The 17,894-nt window shown below is 37.0% G+C and overlaps 1 protein-coding gene across 1 annotated transcript in view; it reads left to right on the forward strand.

Annotated features, from left to right (window-relative positions):
• The first annotated feature begins 438 nt into the window (after positions 1 to 438).
• NFYC (nuclear transcription factor Y subunit gamma) overlaps positions 439 to 17,894 on the forward strand; it is a 43,138-nt gene continuing 25,682 nt past the window's right edge. The window contains exons 1-2 of the mRNA XM_030538711.1: positions 439 to 513; positions 15,367 to 15,479. Of these exons, the coding sequence (XP_030394571.1) occupies positions 15,375 to 15,479 (105 nt within the window). The 5' untranslated portion in view covers positions 439 to 513; positions 15,367 to 15,374. The remainder of the gene's footprint in view (positions 514 to 15,366; positions 15,480 to 17,894) is intronic.

Raw genomic sequence — 17,894 nt, forward strand, 5'->3', positions numbered from 1 at the left:
TTGGGCCAAGTAACTTTTTTTTTTTTTGATAGGTAAGTTAAATATCATTCACTTCATGATCCTGAATAACAGCAAGTGAGTAAATTTTTGTTGTGTCTGGGCTGGCAAATTCGTGGTTTGCAAAGCTTTGTTGCTACAAACAACAATTTAAATTTATAAAACCACAACATATAGCGCACATTTCATACTAGATTCCCTGAGTGAACAAGATTAAAGTTAGGAGAAAAAGTTGCACCATTTCGGATGATGTTCTAATATATACAAAGTGTGTAGTATTTTATCATGTGAAATAGACCTTATTCAAAAAGTGTTCAGATTATTAGAGTCCTTTACATCTTTACTCAGCATTTGATATAGAAATTTATATATACAAGTTATATCTTAACACTTGTTTTTTTTTATCTATCTAAAGGCCCTCTGAATCCATTTTTATTCTGTATGGGGAAAAAATCTTGCCAACACTGAAACCAAACCTGGGAAGGATTGAGAGCAAAGGGAAAACAAAAAATCTTGGTAAATGTTTAACTTTTAAAGTACCAAATCTTAGCTGTGACCTTGTGCTCTCTGGTTCAAAGGAAGAAAGGAAACTAAAATAACTGACACAAACAGCAATTCAGATTAGTTTTGCTTACTTTTTAAATAGATTGCCTTTTAAAAACATTAAAATTGAGCATTTTACAGTCACTATAATACTTTAGTCGTGTGCTGCACTAAGAAAAGGTCAATTATTGAGTCTCTTGCATTCAGTTTCATGCCTTTCAGTGCACTTAAGGTGTCTGGTGGTCCTATCATGGAATAAACCCTATGGTGTGTGTGTTTGTCTAATTTGTAAATAAACAGAGAACCATCACTAGGATTAAAATTAGAGAAATAAGTTTGCATAACAAATAATATATGCAGTCATTTTGTGTACAAAGTCACATGGATAACACAGTGGAGTTCTTTAACATGAGTTCTATGATACTATGTAATAGAAGTACTTTGCCCATAGTGCATTTCAAATGGGGAGCTCAAAATGTTCTATAAAGATAAGTATTATCCCAGTTTTACAGATGGGGAAACTGAGGCATAGCAATTCTGACTTGCCCACAGTCATACAGTAAGTCATTGCCTGAGTTGGCAATAGAATCCTGGCCCCTACTCTAAATAACTAGGCGATGCTGCCCTTAGTGTATGTATTCAACACATGTGGGATATCTGGGTGTTGATGCACACATCTCTTAGCATAATGTAACTTTACTTATGTTTATGGTCTATATGACAAATACTTAAATGTTTGTCAGAGTGTTTAAAGAATAGTTACTTCCTTTTGCAGGTTACTACAACAAATATGGAGTCTTGGTCCCTGATCCTGCAAAGACGTAAGCACATGCCTAACTTTAAGCATCAGTAGTTCCATTAAATTAAATGGGATTACTGACATATTAAAGTTAATCATATGCATAATTCTTTTCAGGATCAAGATCTTCATCCCAGAGTTTGCACTTCAGGAGTAGTCACATGGCCAAATTAAGTTCTGCTTCACATGTGCACTCTCTCTCACTTCGCTGTAGTTTAATGGGTTACACGTGGCATTGCAAGCTAGTAATTCCTCACTTCTGTTCATGGCTGTGCAACTCACTGTGACCTTGGCCAAGTCTGGTGCCACAGTTCACCAAAATGGGAATAGGTAAAATACATCACAGGGGTGCTGTGTGAACTAATGTTTACATAGTGTTTTGAAGCCAAAAGGAAATCTATAGTGCTAAGTATTTATTATCCTAGCAATTTAAGCATCTAAAACTTTTTCATAAAGAGGAAAAATTTAAAATGAAACTGAGGAATTATAGAAGTTTCTTGATGTAAAGGTATTAGAAGGAAACGTATTTTTAAATACTGTATGTTGGAAGCAGTTCAATATTTGCAAGTGCTCTATTTTATTAGTATGGCCCTTAAGTTTTTTCAATCTCCTTGAATATGTACATTAAGCCCTCATCGAAGTCAGTGGAAAATGTTCATGTTCATCTGAGGGAACGTTTGTATCTTTGCAGCACTGTTTTATGGAGATAGCTTCAAAATTATCCTGTAAATTAAATTCCTCTATAGCCATTTATAGAAAGATGTGCCTAAATCTCTTGATTCTGGTTGATATTCTTGCCCTAATTTATGCATAACTTATTTCCTGTGCATCAAGATAAGAATTACTGTTTTACTGATCACTGCATTGTTGCTGCTGCTGTGTATACCAGAATAATTGTATTTAGCATTTACTAGGACTTTTTGTCTTTAAAGTGCTTTACAACACTCTTGGAATTTCTGTTTTATGGAAGAACTGGTGCAAATAGATTGTAACTTGTCTTTGGACTCAGGAGGTCATATCAGCTGTGATCAGAACTTGTGGATTCCTGACTCCCAATCCAGTGCTAAGAGCACAAGACCCTGTTTTTATGGCAGATGGTTTGTTGGCATACAGTATGATGCAAATAATGCAGAATTGCTGCAACCATATGCAAAATTTAGTGTAATTTTTCAGTCCAATGCATGTTTTTTTGGATGTGATTCTAATTAATATTTATAGAAATAATGTACCTAAATCCTGGGCAATGTAGATAGATTTACTTCAGACAGTCTTCAGTATTTTGAAAAGCTTGAGAAATTGCTACTTTTCACAATTTGAAATGACAGTTTGTGCCGTATACAGCACAATGAGGTCTCAATCTTGATTGGATCTTTAGGTGCTACCATAATATAAATAATAAGCATTAATATAAAACTTTCTGTTGTATTTTTCTACAAAGATTTTGCAGAATAGGAATCCCATTTTTGGGTCATGTCACGGAATCATGGTCAAGCAGGTTGGGCTCTCTAGGAACTATTATGCAAATAACCTTTAACAAATAAAATTTGGTTAGAAAGGAAACTTACAGATCCCTAGGGTCTGAGAACCCATCTTTCTAATGAGGCCTTTCTAAACGCTGTAGCTTAATTGCATCCTTTCCAAGGACATATCAAGATTGCTGGTGGATATTTAAAAACTGGTAGATTGATTAATACCGTGCAGCCTGATATGAACTTTAAGGTTTGCTGACAATATTTTTTTTTGATTGATTGTATAGGAAAGCATGCTATTCCACTTTCCCAGAAGATTTCTTCACTTTTGGATGAATTGGTCATATTCCAAAAAGCTAGTTGTAACAGGATTCTGTACAGAAATTTGGGGTACAGCTGAGCCACCTAAGCTTCTGTGCCAGAAGCCTGCATGGAAAGCAATAACTGAGTCACTCTCTAAAGTTAGATCAGGAGTGTCTGGTTAGCGCCAGTCAAGGAGTATAAACATAGTTGCAGTGCCTATCAGAGCCAATTGGAAAGAGATAGATAGCAGTCCCGCATGGAAAACCCTAAGTACAGTCATGCTTGAAGAGAAATCTTAGGTTGAGGTTTAATTCTGTTGTTGTTTGAGTTGTCAGTAAAGTCAGACCCCTGGAAAATGGTAAGCATGGTCTTTTGCGGGATGTGTGTGTACTGTACTCATAGTAGAGTGAGGATTCTCCTTGATTACGCTAGTATATTTATATTGCTGCATGTTTAAATCACAGAAACTTTGGTCCTTTTTTTCTTGACTTCCTGTGGATCACGATATAAGAAGCATTTAAAACACAATTGGAGAATGCTTTTAAAAGTGTACTAAGGATCTTTTCCTGCACACTGGCTCAGACATATGGACCAGATGTGACATAATAGAGCCTGAAGAGACCTAACTCTGCTTATTCAGGGAATTCTTTCTTTCGATATAGGAAATCTAGATAAAATAAGAAGTATGATTTCCTCATGTGATCACTTATTTATGTTATCAGCTATGCCAATATTGACCCTCATTTATTGATTTATGTTAAAGCACCGCCTTGCTGGAAAACAAGGTGTTGATGTACAGAGTTAGTGTTTATTATAAAAGGTCCAAAGAGATTAGATATTCACTAATGTTGACAATAATGGGGAGTCAAGACTAGTGTTTCTTTATTGTAATTTCCTGTTTATAAGTTTTCACTGCCTTAGTTGAAATTAGATTCTTCTTGTTTCCAAAATTAATAAATGGTTCTACAGTGCCACAAAAGTATTTTTAAATATAGAAACATTAAATACATGTTTTTCCCCACTTATTAATAAACATTTTTTTTTTCTGTACTAGACCTTTTTTGTTTCCACTTGTGGATATATCAAAAGTGGAAACAAACCTCTGTACCAATTCAAATGACTTTCTGTTGGAAAGGATTTGTCATGCATAACTGTGACTGTATATATTGGGGCCTAATTCATTACAAATCAGATACCCAAGCTGCACATTCATTATTCTTTTTATGGAATACTCTGAAACACTGAGCCCCTAAGACTCTTTCAGGTAATACCTCCCCGTCTTCATGTGCTGTCTTTTGCTTGACCATCTTTCCATTTCAGGAGAGCTGGATGCAGGTCTCTGGTTCTTATCAGTGCCTCCTCTAAGTCTGTCATGCTGGTCGCTTCAGTATGTGAGACTAGAGGGTGAGCACACTACTGCTACAGCACTCAAGGTTAGACAACACACTATTAAAAATGCCAGTGGCCTCCTTGTCTACACTACTGGTCCCTCTGTTGCTGCTTGTGTATCAAGGTTAGTAACAGTGAGAACGTTCCCCGAAAATCTAGTGTTAGGCAAGGCCGGGCAGTTACTAACATGTTCCAAGTCCAAGCAAGGACCCAACTAACTGGGAAGTAGAGAAAGGGACAGAACTGATAGACTCTAGCATCGTTAGTTTGGAAGCAAATCTGTCCACATTGCAGCACTAACCTTGCGATCTACACCATTGTTTAAAAACTGTTGTCAGCATAGTTCTGTAATGCTATCCAGAACCTTGCTTTACAACCATTTTACAGCATGGTGCTCCAGCTTGGACAGGGCCTGAGTGTGTTCGGGTGGTGAAGAGAACAGTCTCTCACCGTGAAAGCAGGTTAAAAATCTTGAGCTTTTTTTTTTTCTCCCCCAAGCACATAGGATTCATCTTCTTTCTGTGACTGTAGTAATTGTATCTTTATGCTACCAGCTTGCTGGAGCTATATTATTTGGACTCTGTCCTAAAAATTATGTTATGTGGAATGATAAATGGAATACATTTGAGGCTTTGACAGTATTTCTTGGTAGGTGGGTCAGCTGCCAGGCTGAAAGTTTATATGTCCTCTTGAGTAGGCCTTGAAGCAGAGAAATGTACAGCAGGTTCAGGCACTGTGTCTTTTGGGAAGCAGTTATCAGACCATCGGTATGGTTTCTCAAAGGATGATTTCAAAGCAAGATCACAGTCAGCCCTTGGGACTGGAGCAGGGCAAATGCACATGTAGAAGAACAAGTGCTATTGATCAGTGGCCCAGAAACTAGCTTTCAGTACAGCTAAGACATTCTTATTGTTGCAGAGACGTAAAATGTCATCTCATGCAGTTCATTTTCAAGCTCACAGTTTATATTCTGCAGTCAGTGGGTTGAATGTGACTTGTTAAAAGTAGGGCATTTAGCCTTTGCAATTAAAATATAATTGCTGCAGTATCTGGCTATGGGTAATGTGCTGCTTCCCCAGTTTAGATGTAGAAAGCAATTGTCATGCTCAGACAAACTTTAAAGAAACCTGCTTTACTAAAACCTTGTTAAAATACATGTACCGTTTTGTGGGGCTATTTCTTGCTTGCTAGATTGTTCCTCCTCTTGATGCTATCATGCTTAAGTGCATGTGACATCATAATTTATTACTATGGAGAGCAGATTTTTTGATACACGAGTTTGGGCTCTGCATATCTGATATCAGAATCTGTCCCTTGAATTGTGGAGACTGCAGCTAGCTATTTTGAAGTTTGTAGTCTGAGGACTTTTAGTCTGATGCATTTTTTAAATATATTTATCAGAATGATCATTATGAATGTTGACAAAACAAATATATGCTCACTTTCTGATACAGAAAATATATTTTTGATTCTGTTGACTTCCAGTTTCTTGAGTTGTGTGGTAGGTGAGGTGCTCTTTATTCTTCCTTTTTAGATACTATTCTTCAATAGCATGAAATATGGGCTCTACATTGTTTTTCCTTTTCTGCAGCTGAGCTTCCTGATAGATAGACCTTTTGTGAGTAGTGGATTTTGTAACACCAACAGCATCCTGAGGCAAAATGATCTTTCTTGTTGGAGCACTAACCATTTTCAGCTCAGGCATGTTTTTCCTGTTGCTTTTGTACTTGGGAATGATATACTAGAATGTGACAGAACAACAAAATGCAGATATAAAAGTGATCTTGTATTGTTGAAGCTGCTTTCATTGAAGTCATGCAATATATATGTGTACTAGAATATTTATTTGTAGCGTTTCATTAATGCTTCACAACATAAAGGCAAAAATACAGTAGCACAATTCAAAATGCAAAATGAGTACATTCAGAAAGTAAAACTCATCGGATACATTAGCTGACAAAGGAAATCTTATATGAAGATACTGAACATTAATGTAAATAGAAAAAAAGTGAGAAAATAAGAATGGAAAAGTTCAAAGCCTGGCCTAGTAGCATATTAAACATGAGACTACAAGCCAAGAACTCCTGATGGCCAATCCTGGCTCTAACATTAACTCACTTTATAGCCTTGGGCAAGGTGCCTAACCTCTCTTCATATTTTCCAATCTGTGAAATGGAAAAATCTTATTGGAGTCTGGTGAAGATTAACTGGTGAGTTTTGTACAGTGATTTGAAGATTTATAGTGCTGTATAAATGCTAAGTACTCATACTGCCTATTAGGAGGAGGCTAGATAAAGTGGGAGATGTTCCAGGACCCATAAGCAAGCACTGAGATCCTGCAAGGGCACAGGACTGTCTGGTTTATATAACTTTCTCAGCAGAAATGAGGCCAAAGAATCCCAGGTTGAGTTTGAAGTGGTGAGATTGTCTTCATGTATGATTTTTAGAGAGTCCTAAGAATGGCCATGCTGGATCAGACCAATGGTCCATCTTGCCCAGTATCCTGTCTTCCGACAGTGGCCAATGCCAGGTGCTTCAGAGGGAATGAACAGAACAGGCAGTCATCAACTGATCCATCTCATTGTCCACTCCCAGCTTCTGGCAGACAGAGGCTAGGGAAATTCAGAGTATGGGGCTGTATTCCTGACCATCTTAGCTAATAGCGATTGATGGACCTATTGTCCATCAACTTATCTAATTCTTTGTTCAACCCCATTATAGTTTTTGCCTTCAGAACATCCCTTGGGAAATGAGTTCCACAGGTTGACTGCATTGTGTGAAGAAGCACTTCCTTTTTGTTTGTTTTTTCAAAACTGTTGCCTATTAATTTCATTGGGTGACCCCTAGTTTTTGTTATGAGAGGATTAAATAACATTTCCTTAATCACTTTCTTCACACCAATCAAGATGTTTGAGCTCTATCATATCTCCTTTTAGTCATCTCTTTTCCAAACTGAAAAGTCCCAGTCTTAATCTCTCCTCATGCGGAAGCTGTTCCATAACCGTAATCGTTTTTGTTGCCCTTCTCTGTACCGTTTCAAATTCTTATCTTTTTTTGAGATGAGCAACCAGGTCTATACACAATATTCACAATGTGGAAATACGATGGATTTATACAGTGGCACTATGATATTTTCTGTTTTATTATCTATCCCTTTCCTAATGGTTCCTAACATTCTGTTAGCTTTTTTTTTTTAACTGCCAGTGCACATTGAGCAGATGTTTTCAGAGATCTATCCACAATAACTCCAAGGTCTTTGAGTGCTAACAGCTAATTTAAACCCCTTCATTTTGCATGTATCGTTGGAATTATGTTTTCCAATGTGTATTACTTTGCATTTATCAACATTGAGTTTATTTTCCATTTTGTTGTCCAGTCACCCAGGTTTGTGAGATCCCTTTGTAACTCTTCACAGTCTGCTTTAGACTTAACTATCTTGAATAATTTTGTATTGTTGGCAAATTTGCCACCTCACTGTTTACCCCTTTTTCCAGATCATATATGAATATGTTGAACAGCAGTGGTCCCCGTACAGACCCCAGGGGGCCACTGTTATTTATCTCTCTCCATTCTGAAAACTGGCCATTTATTCCTACTCTTTGTTTCCTGTCTTTTAACCAGTGACTAATCCATGAGAGGACCTTTCCTCTTATTCCTTGACTGCTTACTTTGCTTAAGAGCCTTTGGTAAAGGACCTTGTCAAGGCTTTCTGAAATTCCAGGTACACTCAACCCATTGGATCACCCTTGTCAACATGTTTGTTGACCCCCTCAAAGAATTCTAATAGATTGGTGAGGTATGATTTCCCTTTACAAAAGTCATGTTGACTCTTCCCCCAGCAAATTGTATTCATCTGTGTGTCTGATAATTTTGTTCTTTGCTGTAATTTCAACCATTTTGCCTGGTACTGAAGTTAGGCTTACTGGCCTGTAATTACATCAGCTATCCTCCAGTCATCTGATACAGAAACTGATTTGAATGATTGGATACATACCACAGTTATATACATGAAGTTTCCATAAAGAGTGAAAGCAGAACTGTAAACAGCTACTCAGACATACAAAAACTCCAGTGACTATTCAGTAGATTGAGTTTCGCTATAACACTATGTTTTGTCTTCCTCATGAATAGAAGAGCTACTGTATATCAGATTTCAGAGTGGTAGCAATGTTAGTGTGTATCAGCAAAAAACCGAGGACTCCTCGGTTTTTTGCTGATGCACACTAACATTGCTACCACTCTGAAATCTGATATACCTTAGAGACTGACAAATTTATTTGGGCATAAGCTTTCATGGGCTATAACCCACTTCATCAGATGCATGGAGTGAAAAAAACAGTAAGCACTATATGTAATATAGCACATGAAAAGATGAGAGTTGCCTTACCAAATAGAGGGGTCAGTGCTAATGAGGCCAGTGAAGGTGGAAGTGGCCTATTTGTAAGGCAGCTCCCATCTTGCATATGCTCTGTGTGTGTGTGTGTGTAATTATATATATATATATATATAAAAGCTTGTGATTTGGGTGCATAACACTTGGGTGCTCAACTGCAGATATCTTTTGGCCTGATTTTTTTTTAACCCCTCTTCCAGTGGTGCTAAATTAGGGTACTGAAAATTGGAGAATGTTTTGGAAAACGGCCATAGCCACTCAATGCTTCATTATCTTTTATTTTATAAAATTGGGGCAAAAAAAAATGAAGCATTGAGTAGCTATGGTCATTTTCCAAAATAACCCCAATTTTATAAATTGGAGAATAAGTAGAACTTCTGTGCCTCATAGGGTTGGTTGTAAGATTTAATAATGTTTGTAAAGGTGATCAAGTCTTTAAGTTTATTGGATGAAAAAGTGCTGTGTAAATGCAAAATGTTGTTTATTATGGTAACCTGATGATACAGAGGTTGGTTTTGGCCTTGTATTTCTCAGCAGTGATGCTGCTGGCCACATTAAAGAGCAGTATTGTTGGACATTTTTGTGCACTCATGTCCTGTGCTAAAAGGATAGTGACAATGATAATGCAGAGAAGAGCTTAAAGTAGGGAATATGAGGATCCCAAGGGTTCGCAGTACATCCCAGAGAGAGAGGTTTTCAAGGGAAGAGAGGCAAAATGTAATGAAATCTTAGGCCTTGTCAGCACAATAAATTTGTATCAGTTAAAACTAAATGGATCTAGAAACTGATGTAGTTAAATTAGTGCAACTATGTCCTCTTGTGTGGCCATTTTAATTTTGGTTTGTTTACTTTATATCGATTTACTTTAAATCAAGTCTGCCATAAGGAATTTGTAAATTGAAATCAGTGTGTGCAATCCTCTGCTTGTGTGGACAAAATTAACTAAATCAGTTTCTGTATAGCAGTTTAGCTAAATCAATATATTTTTCTTGATCCTTTCTCTGACATAGGCAGATGTTGTATCCTTTTGAAGCAGAACCATCTCTCTCTCTCCAGCACTTACAAGCCTTATTTGTAAATTATTTCTTTAAACCTATCTGTGTTCTGCAGATTGTACAAAACTCATCTGTTTGATAAAATGTTGTGTAATTTGAGAAATGACAGTTTTCTCCCCACTGAACTTTTTTCTTTCTTTTTTTCTTGGTCTAATTAAACTGAAGGAAAATGGTTAGGTCGGTGTAATCCCTCTCGCTTTGTTCTTATTTTTCCCTTTGCAGCTTGACTTTCAAAGTCAGGGGTCGGCAACCTACGGCACGCGTGCCAAAGGTGGCATGTGAGCCAATTTTTAATGGTACGCTGCTGCCAACCGAGTTCCTGGCCACCAGCCCCGCTCAGCCCATTGCCAGCCTAGGTGAAAGAAACCCCGGGCTAGCAGCAGGCTGAGCGGCGGGGCCAGGGGCCGGGACCCCGGACCAGCGGCGGGGCCGGCGGCCAGGACCCCTCAGCCTGCTGCTCTCCAACAGGGAGTTCCTCCAGGAAGGGCACGCAGCTGCCAGCCAGGGATTCTTCCCCGCAGAGCAGCAGAAAGGCACCTCGGTGATCTTGGATGTGAGTTCCGAAGCCCCTGCCCACAAGTAGCGGTGTGGTCCCCTCCTCCCCTGTTGCTGGTCACTGCTTTTTCTCTTAAATGCAGATGCTACCGTCTTCTGAACTTGAAAACTACCTGGGGTGTTTGTGTGGATCAATATTGCAGGGAGAGATGGGAGCCAGAAAGGGCGAAATCTATATGGACTGTTCATTTAGATCAGCGATAGGCAACCTATGGCACACGTGCCAAAGGCAGCATGTGAGCTGATTTGCAGTGGCATTTGCACTGCCTGGGTCCTGGTCACGGTCTAGGGGACTCTGCATTTTAATTTAATTTTAAATGAAGCTTCTTAAACACTTTTAAAACCTCATTTACTTTACATACAGCAATAGTTTAATTATGTATTACAGACTTATAGAAAAAGACCTTCTAAAAACGTTAAAATGTATTACTGACACGTGAAACCTTAAATTAGAGTGAATAAATGAAGACTCGGCACACCACTTCTGAAAGGTTGCCGACCCCTGTTCTAAGTCAAACATGATTTTTTTTTTTATTATGCCAGTAACTGCTTGTATTAATGTTTCAAGGTGTTCTAACCTGCCTAGGAGACACAGACATTCAAGTTTGTTTTAAATATTTTCTATCAGCATAGCATTCCTTCACAGACACATTAGCCATTGGTGCATTGTGTTTCCAGCTGGATGTTTTTTACTAGAGATAATTATTAATGGCTCTGTAGTAACCTCAAACTGCCTTCTCTTTGCAGTTTCCTAATAATTATCTTAAGCAGTTATTTAAAGTAGCAATTATCTTTGAATCAGCCACCAGGCTGTTGTTTCTGCATTCTGAAATATTGGTCTTGTATTTATTTACTTTAAAGATATGATTTTAACTTAAGGGTTTTTTTTAAATTCTGGATGACTAGATTAAACTGGTTTTGAGCTCTTTCAGTATCTTATGCTAATTTGTACAATAGGTATATCTGGAATACAAGGGAAAACTTGCTTTAGCAGATACAGACAATAGAGGATAAAGCTTTTCATTAGTGTAACTTTAACACTTCCTTGTCCTTCCTGTCTAATATGGAGTAATTTATTCGCCAATTTGTTGTCATTTTGAACAGTCTAGTTGGAGTGGATTCTCAATTAAAAACAACTAAACTTTTCATTACTAATATGAGCAATGATATACAGTTTGATACAGTCATGTTCAATGCTTACTGCATCAAAAACTGTTGTTTCTATTTTGAGAGGAAAAGATTAAGGAATCTCAACTTTTCTTCATGTGGTACAGCTTTCACTTTCGGAAATAATGAGTCATAAAAGCAAATCCATACAGTAGAACTTTAGTTACGATACCTCGGGAATGGAGGTTGTTCGTAACTCTGCACAAAATGTTATGATTATTCTTTCAAAAGTTTACAACTGAACGTTGACGTAAGTCAGCTTTGAAACCTTACTATGCCGAAGAAAAATGCTGCTTTTAGCCATCTTGATTAAATGAAACAAGCACAGAGAGAGTGTCCTTACTTTGTCAAATCTTTTTTTAAACTTTCCCTTTATGTAGTTTACATTTAACGCAGTATTATACAGTATTTGCAGGGGGGGGTTGGTTTCTGCTGATGTCTTATTGCATACTTCCGGTTGCTAATGAGGTGTGGTTAACTGGTCAGGTCATAACTCTGGTGTTCATAACTCTGAGGTTCTACTTATTTTATATGGCAGTAGTAATTTTAAACAGATATTCCAACATATTAATCTATTCTTTACCTTTTTTGCAGTACCACCTTGAAAAAAACTGGGGGAAGGTGTTAACATTTTTTGTGTGTGTTACTTATCTTGGGTGTATTACCTATCTTGGACTTTGCTTACTTCCAGAATTTTGCTGAGATTGGACAGGCTAATTAGATTGTCAGTTTTACATTCTGTTATAATCACTATAATTTTTATTCTCACACATAAAAACAATGCTGCAGTTTTTAATTAAACTATTTTCATTAATGACAAATCTCAAAAACATTTCTGGTTTGATTTTAGTGTTTGTGAGAACTTTTTACTGTTTATTTTTTTTAATCCATATTTTGGTTACCGGGACATCTAGTCACCCTTGCAGTAGCCTATTTCATAGGGATAATTCTGATATTTGGGGCTTTGTGTCTTGTATAGGTGCCTAGTACTCCCCCACCCCATCCCAATTTTTCACACTTGCTGTCTGGTCACCCTAGCTACTGCATAGTATTTCTGTAAGGCTTAGTCAGCATTAGATAAAACGATTTAGTGATATCCATGTAGGTTTTAGAAATATTTTCCTAGTGGCTGGTATTTTTCTTCTTGGTTTGTTTTATTTTGCTTTTCTGTTTCTTGCTGTTTGTAATTCACTGTGGTATTAAATGGATTTGAATGCAAATCATCTTTGAAGCATAAGCTTGAATAGCTGTTAGTTTTGCCTTTTGAGTGAATTGCATTGTGAGTTGAGGGAAAGTCCCTGTCCCGTCTTAGTGTTATGGATATGTGAGTTCAGTTACATAAGAGCATATTGCCATCACAGAGCAGATTTCAAGGATTAGCTTGTGCATTCGTAAGTCTATATATCTGTTCTTCATGTGACAAAGCAGAGATGCACAAATTCAGAATTCAGTTACAAGACTTAATTAAAATATTGTATCTACTTTTATTTTCCTTTTAAATATTTGAAGATTTTTCATACGTGGCTTAATTATGAAAATTGGTTGCAGTTAGAATTACTGAATAACCTGCTGGTCGTTTCTGTTTCCAGAGAAATTTTGTAACTGCTTTTGCCTTGATTTTTACCATTATTGCAAAAGTTTGTGGATAGTGGCCAAATATATATAGGTTAATCTAATTTTTGTAGGTATTTATGCCCTGTCAAAACTACCCCAACAAATGAAAAAAATTAAATGTAACCATTCACAGCACTTCTTTCAATATGTTCTGAATTTATGAACGTACAGTTTAGTTAGTTTGTTCTAATCTAGCCATGAATATCCTACTGTAGGCTTATCTAACAATATTCTTTTAGAAGAGTAATTATTGTATTTGGCACAACGGGTCTAAAGCCCACCAGTAGTCTCCCCCAGACAACATTCTAAACCATGTCGCATAAAACTTTAAAATTACTTTGCTCCTCCTTCAGCTTGAAGAGACAGAAATAAACCATTATATGCATTGGATCAGAAGTGAATGGGAATTGTGCCTAATAGGCCAGTTCTAAATTTTGTGCCACACCTTTTCCCATTACATCACCAGACACAAATATCACTATATATGTTGAGATTTGTCTTTTGAAAAGCAGCGCATAGTTTCTTTCCCCACAACCCACTGAACTTGTAGGAGTGGCTTTTTTTAAATGGAAACATCAAAGCAGCTTTGGAGGACCCAAGAGAACATTTAGCATAACATTTAATTTCTTTGTTCATTTGGGAAGTGAGCAGTGACTCTTTTGGCATTCCCTGAAATACTACTTATGCCTGGGGAATAACAAGTTCTGTCTTGCAGTGTTCTACATTTCTCTAATTCATACATGCCATCAGAATTGGAATGATTCTAGTGTGTAAACACAGCACATCTTAAGCATTCTTTTGCTAAAGTGCTAAAGATTGTTAGTTTCCCAGAAATTCTAGAGGAATCACACTTCACCCTGAGTTCCTTTTTTCCTACTATAAAGCTATTTCTTTGCATTTAAAGTGCTTTTTAAGAGCATATTTGGGCTTGTCCGGCGTTAGCCACTTCTGGCTTAAATGTTATGCATTTTTAGGTTTCAGAGTGGTAGCCGTGTTAGTCTGTATCACCAAAAACAAAAAGGAGTACTTGTGGTACCTTAGAGGCTAACAAATCTATTTGGGCATAAGCTTTCATGGGCTAAGGTGCCACAAGTACTCCTCATTTTTACATTTTTTTTAGTCGCACATACAGGGTTTGATCTTGCAGCCTCTTCCAGGAGGTACTTGCACGTGAAGGGTACAGGATTGGCCCAGTGTTTCAGTAGCATGTAAACCCAGTTCAATATTCTTTTTAAAATTTGTATAGCTATCTGCCTGTCAGTCCTATTCTTCTCCAACTGTGGTTGTAATTCAGTTGCTTTATATTTTGTAAATTTGTTGATCAGAATTGCAAGTATTAGCATACATCTTAAGTTTGGTATCTTATGACAGTACAGGTTATAAGGTATCCATGAAATAGATTCTGAATAGTTCTAAAGGCTAACAGAATTTGCTTCCCAAACTTCAGTTCTGGAGTGCTAAATGACAAGCGTAGTTTAATAAAATACAAAAAAGGGTAAATAGACACCCTTAGCTTTAAAATTTGTGATTTACAATAGCGTGGGCTAATGCAGGGTAGTAGCTGCATAACTATTTCTTTGATTTTGATTAATTAAGTTGATTCTAACTTTTAAAAAACAGTACTAGTATAGATAACTCACAGTGGATGAAAGACAAAATAGCGATGACCTCCTGTTTGCTCACCCTGTTCTTGATTGATGCTTACCCTAGTAAGTTTGCAAGCTTTTCACATCTGATAAGATATTGGTGGTTTTTTAATTCTTCAGTGGACATCATAATAGTCTTTTTGGGCTAGACATTTAATAGAACTATAATGTGTGCATTCCAATAATAAAAGAGAGTGAGTAACTTCTTGCCAACCTTCAGATTTTTGAAATTATGTTGGAGTCCTTTTTGGAGAGAACAGGTAGTTTCACACACTGTTGTGTGAACTTGATAGTCTTGTCTTGTTTGGAGACTGTTTTGCAATGTGATTCAGGAAAAGCTCGAGGATTTCTGGAATCTATTGTCTCCTCCATCTCTACTAATATTTCTTTTTTTTTCTCCTCCTCATTCCCCTTCCCCCCTCACCCCTCCCCCCAGTTATCACCATGTCTACAGATGGTGGCTTTGGCGCTGCTGGCAGTAGTGATGCTCAGCAAAGCCTGCAGTCTTTCTGGCCTCGGGTCATGGAGGAGATTCGAAATCTAACAGTGGTAAGAGTGTCCTTTGATAATGTGATAAAACCTTAAGAAAATGTCTAGTACAGCAGGAGTTACCTGCTGCTTCAGTGTCTTATAGTAAAATATTTTCGAAAACCAACTACATTTGGCCAAATTCTTCTTTCAGATATGTACAGATAAGTCCCTTTGGAGTCAACAGTCGAAATAGTGAATAAGTATCTCAAGGCAGAACTTGGCCCCATGCATGGTTCATCACTGCAAGAAGCTTCCTAGCTCAGCTGTGGGGTTAGAAAATGGTCATCATGTAGCTGAACTGTATGTAGCTGAACTGAGCCGATTTGTCTAAATGTACACTTTTATCAAAATTTGGGATGTAGCTCAGCAATAATGAAATCAAATTTACATATTTCATAGTTTATGGAGAAACAATAGTCATCCATTATAAATATTTGTCCAGATTAAACCAAAACCTTTTACGGGAGAGAGAGAATGGAATCAAAAACTGTTTAATATAGAGAGTTGTAACTTAATTTTCTAGAAGGTTTCAAAGGTATTCAAAACTTTTGGAAAAAAACAGTTTTGAAATAAGTGTAGATGAATGGTTGTGGATTCTGTCAGGATGCTGGCTGCCTTTGGTTAACTGAAGGTCAATTGATTGGGAATATATGTTATAGGATGTACTTACTACTGTTAGAATTCCATAATGTAAAATGGCAACAGTGCTTCTAAATTTGTATACACTTTTGCTCCATAGCTGCCACATTCTAGCGAACAATATATAACATTGTTAAGATGTTTCCTGGAATTAAGGAAAATTTGTAGATAGAAGATGGATTTTTATTTCCTGTTTCCAGAATAGGGCTTACATTTTGTCGTATCGTTTTATTTGAAACTTGCTTGCTGACTTGGTACATTCAAAAATTCATATTTTATATCTTTTAAGTTTCATTATTAGCAACACTTACAGCTTTAGTGCCAGTGCTAAAAAATGTTTTCTGTTGCAAAGTATATCTGGGAGGATCAGATGTTTCCCCAGTACTTACTCAGTGGAAATCCATTAGCTTCTTCCTTCACCTGGTTACATCACTTTGAAACAGACTGGTAGTAGGGCCTCCTCCTTTCCATTACCAGTTTTCCTGTATGGCTGTGAAATCCACTGAGGAAGAAGTACACTTGTGCAATATTATTGGTTAGAATTTAAATACACAAATTTCGGGATATTTAGTTATGGCTTCTACAGTAATTACTTACTTCAGAATATTCAGGGTTATCTAGACCAATTTAGTTTAATCTATGATATTTCTACACACTTATCACTTTGACTTCTAAGCACCAATGTCAATGTAATAGGCAGTTTAGGGCTCAGTATACCCATGTTCTTGCTTGTGCATAGCTAGACCAGTGCATCTTGGTGTGTTATCTTCTATTTTTCAAATAAAATATGTTCATGATTTTCTAGCCTACATTATTATATAAGCGTATTCCTATTGAAGTTAGCAGGTATTATGGATGTGATTCTGAGGGTGGAATTTTGATAAACTTTCCTTTCAAAGGTACTATACTCACTTTAAGAATAATTTGGCAAGTGTGAAGTTTTAAAAATAACTTGAACACAAAGTGCACAGTATTTAACAAACACACACACACACACACAAACCCTACACTTTTCACTTGCTTAAATAACGCAGAGCTGAAGAGAATTTTGTCGGATTTATTTTTAAAACGTTCACCTATAGGCTGAGAATGAACAATAAAGATTTCACCACCCAATTTTTTTCCACTTAAAAGATAAACCTCTGAGAATAAGGGCATATAACAAAAATGCCTTTTCAAGAACAACTGACATCTCTACTACGACATTACGGTAATCTATCCTAAATGCCAGTTTTTCTGGTTTTAATTTAAATTAGCTGAAAACAAAAGGGCTCAATTTGAAGATGGTCCATTTGAAATGAAGAACCCTATTCTGATACGGTAGCCTAAAGATAAGCTTCCCCTTTCAGCATGTTATATAGTCTCAGCTCAAGAAACAGATGTAGCAATCTGTATGCAGAGACCAGAATTAATTACTTTGATCCCTTAGTGCACTGAACTCTTATGTGCAAGAGCTATAGTTTGTCTTCATCTGCATGTGGTAAGGGTTTATTCTACAGCTCACCTAGTGTGGGCAATTTAATTTCTAACACTGCTGTCATGTGAATATATTTATTGCATTGCACGTTAGAAGAATGTTGAATACCGAGTGTATAAGCTTCTGCCTGAATGAAAATTTTAATAAGGACTGTAGGGGAAAACCAATTATAAAACAGTCCTATCCAGCCACCCTGCACGTAATCAGGCACTGAAATTATTATGTCTAGTAAAGCCAACACACTGAGTGCTGCAGCATATGTGGACCGGGGCAAATTTGAGAATTCATTTACATGTGTTGTGTAGTAGGGGGTCAAA

This window comes from Gopherus evgoodei, chromosome 20, assembly GCF_007399415.2.
Source record: "Gopherus evgoodei ecotype Sinaloan lineage chromosome 20, rGopEvg1_v1.p, whole genome shotgun sequence".
Classification (NCBI taxonomy): Eukaryota; Metazoa; Chordata; order Testudines; family Testudinidae; genus Gopherus; species Gopherus evgoodei.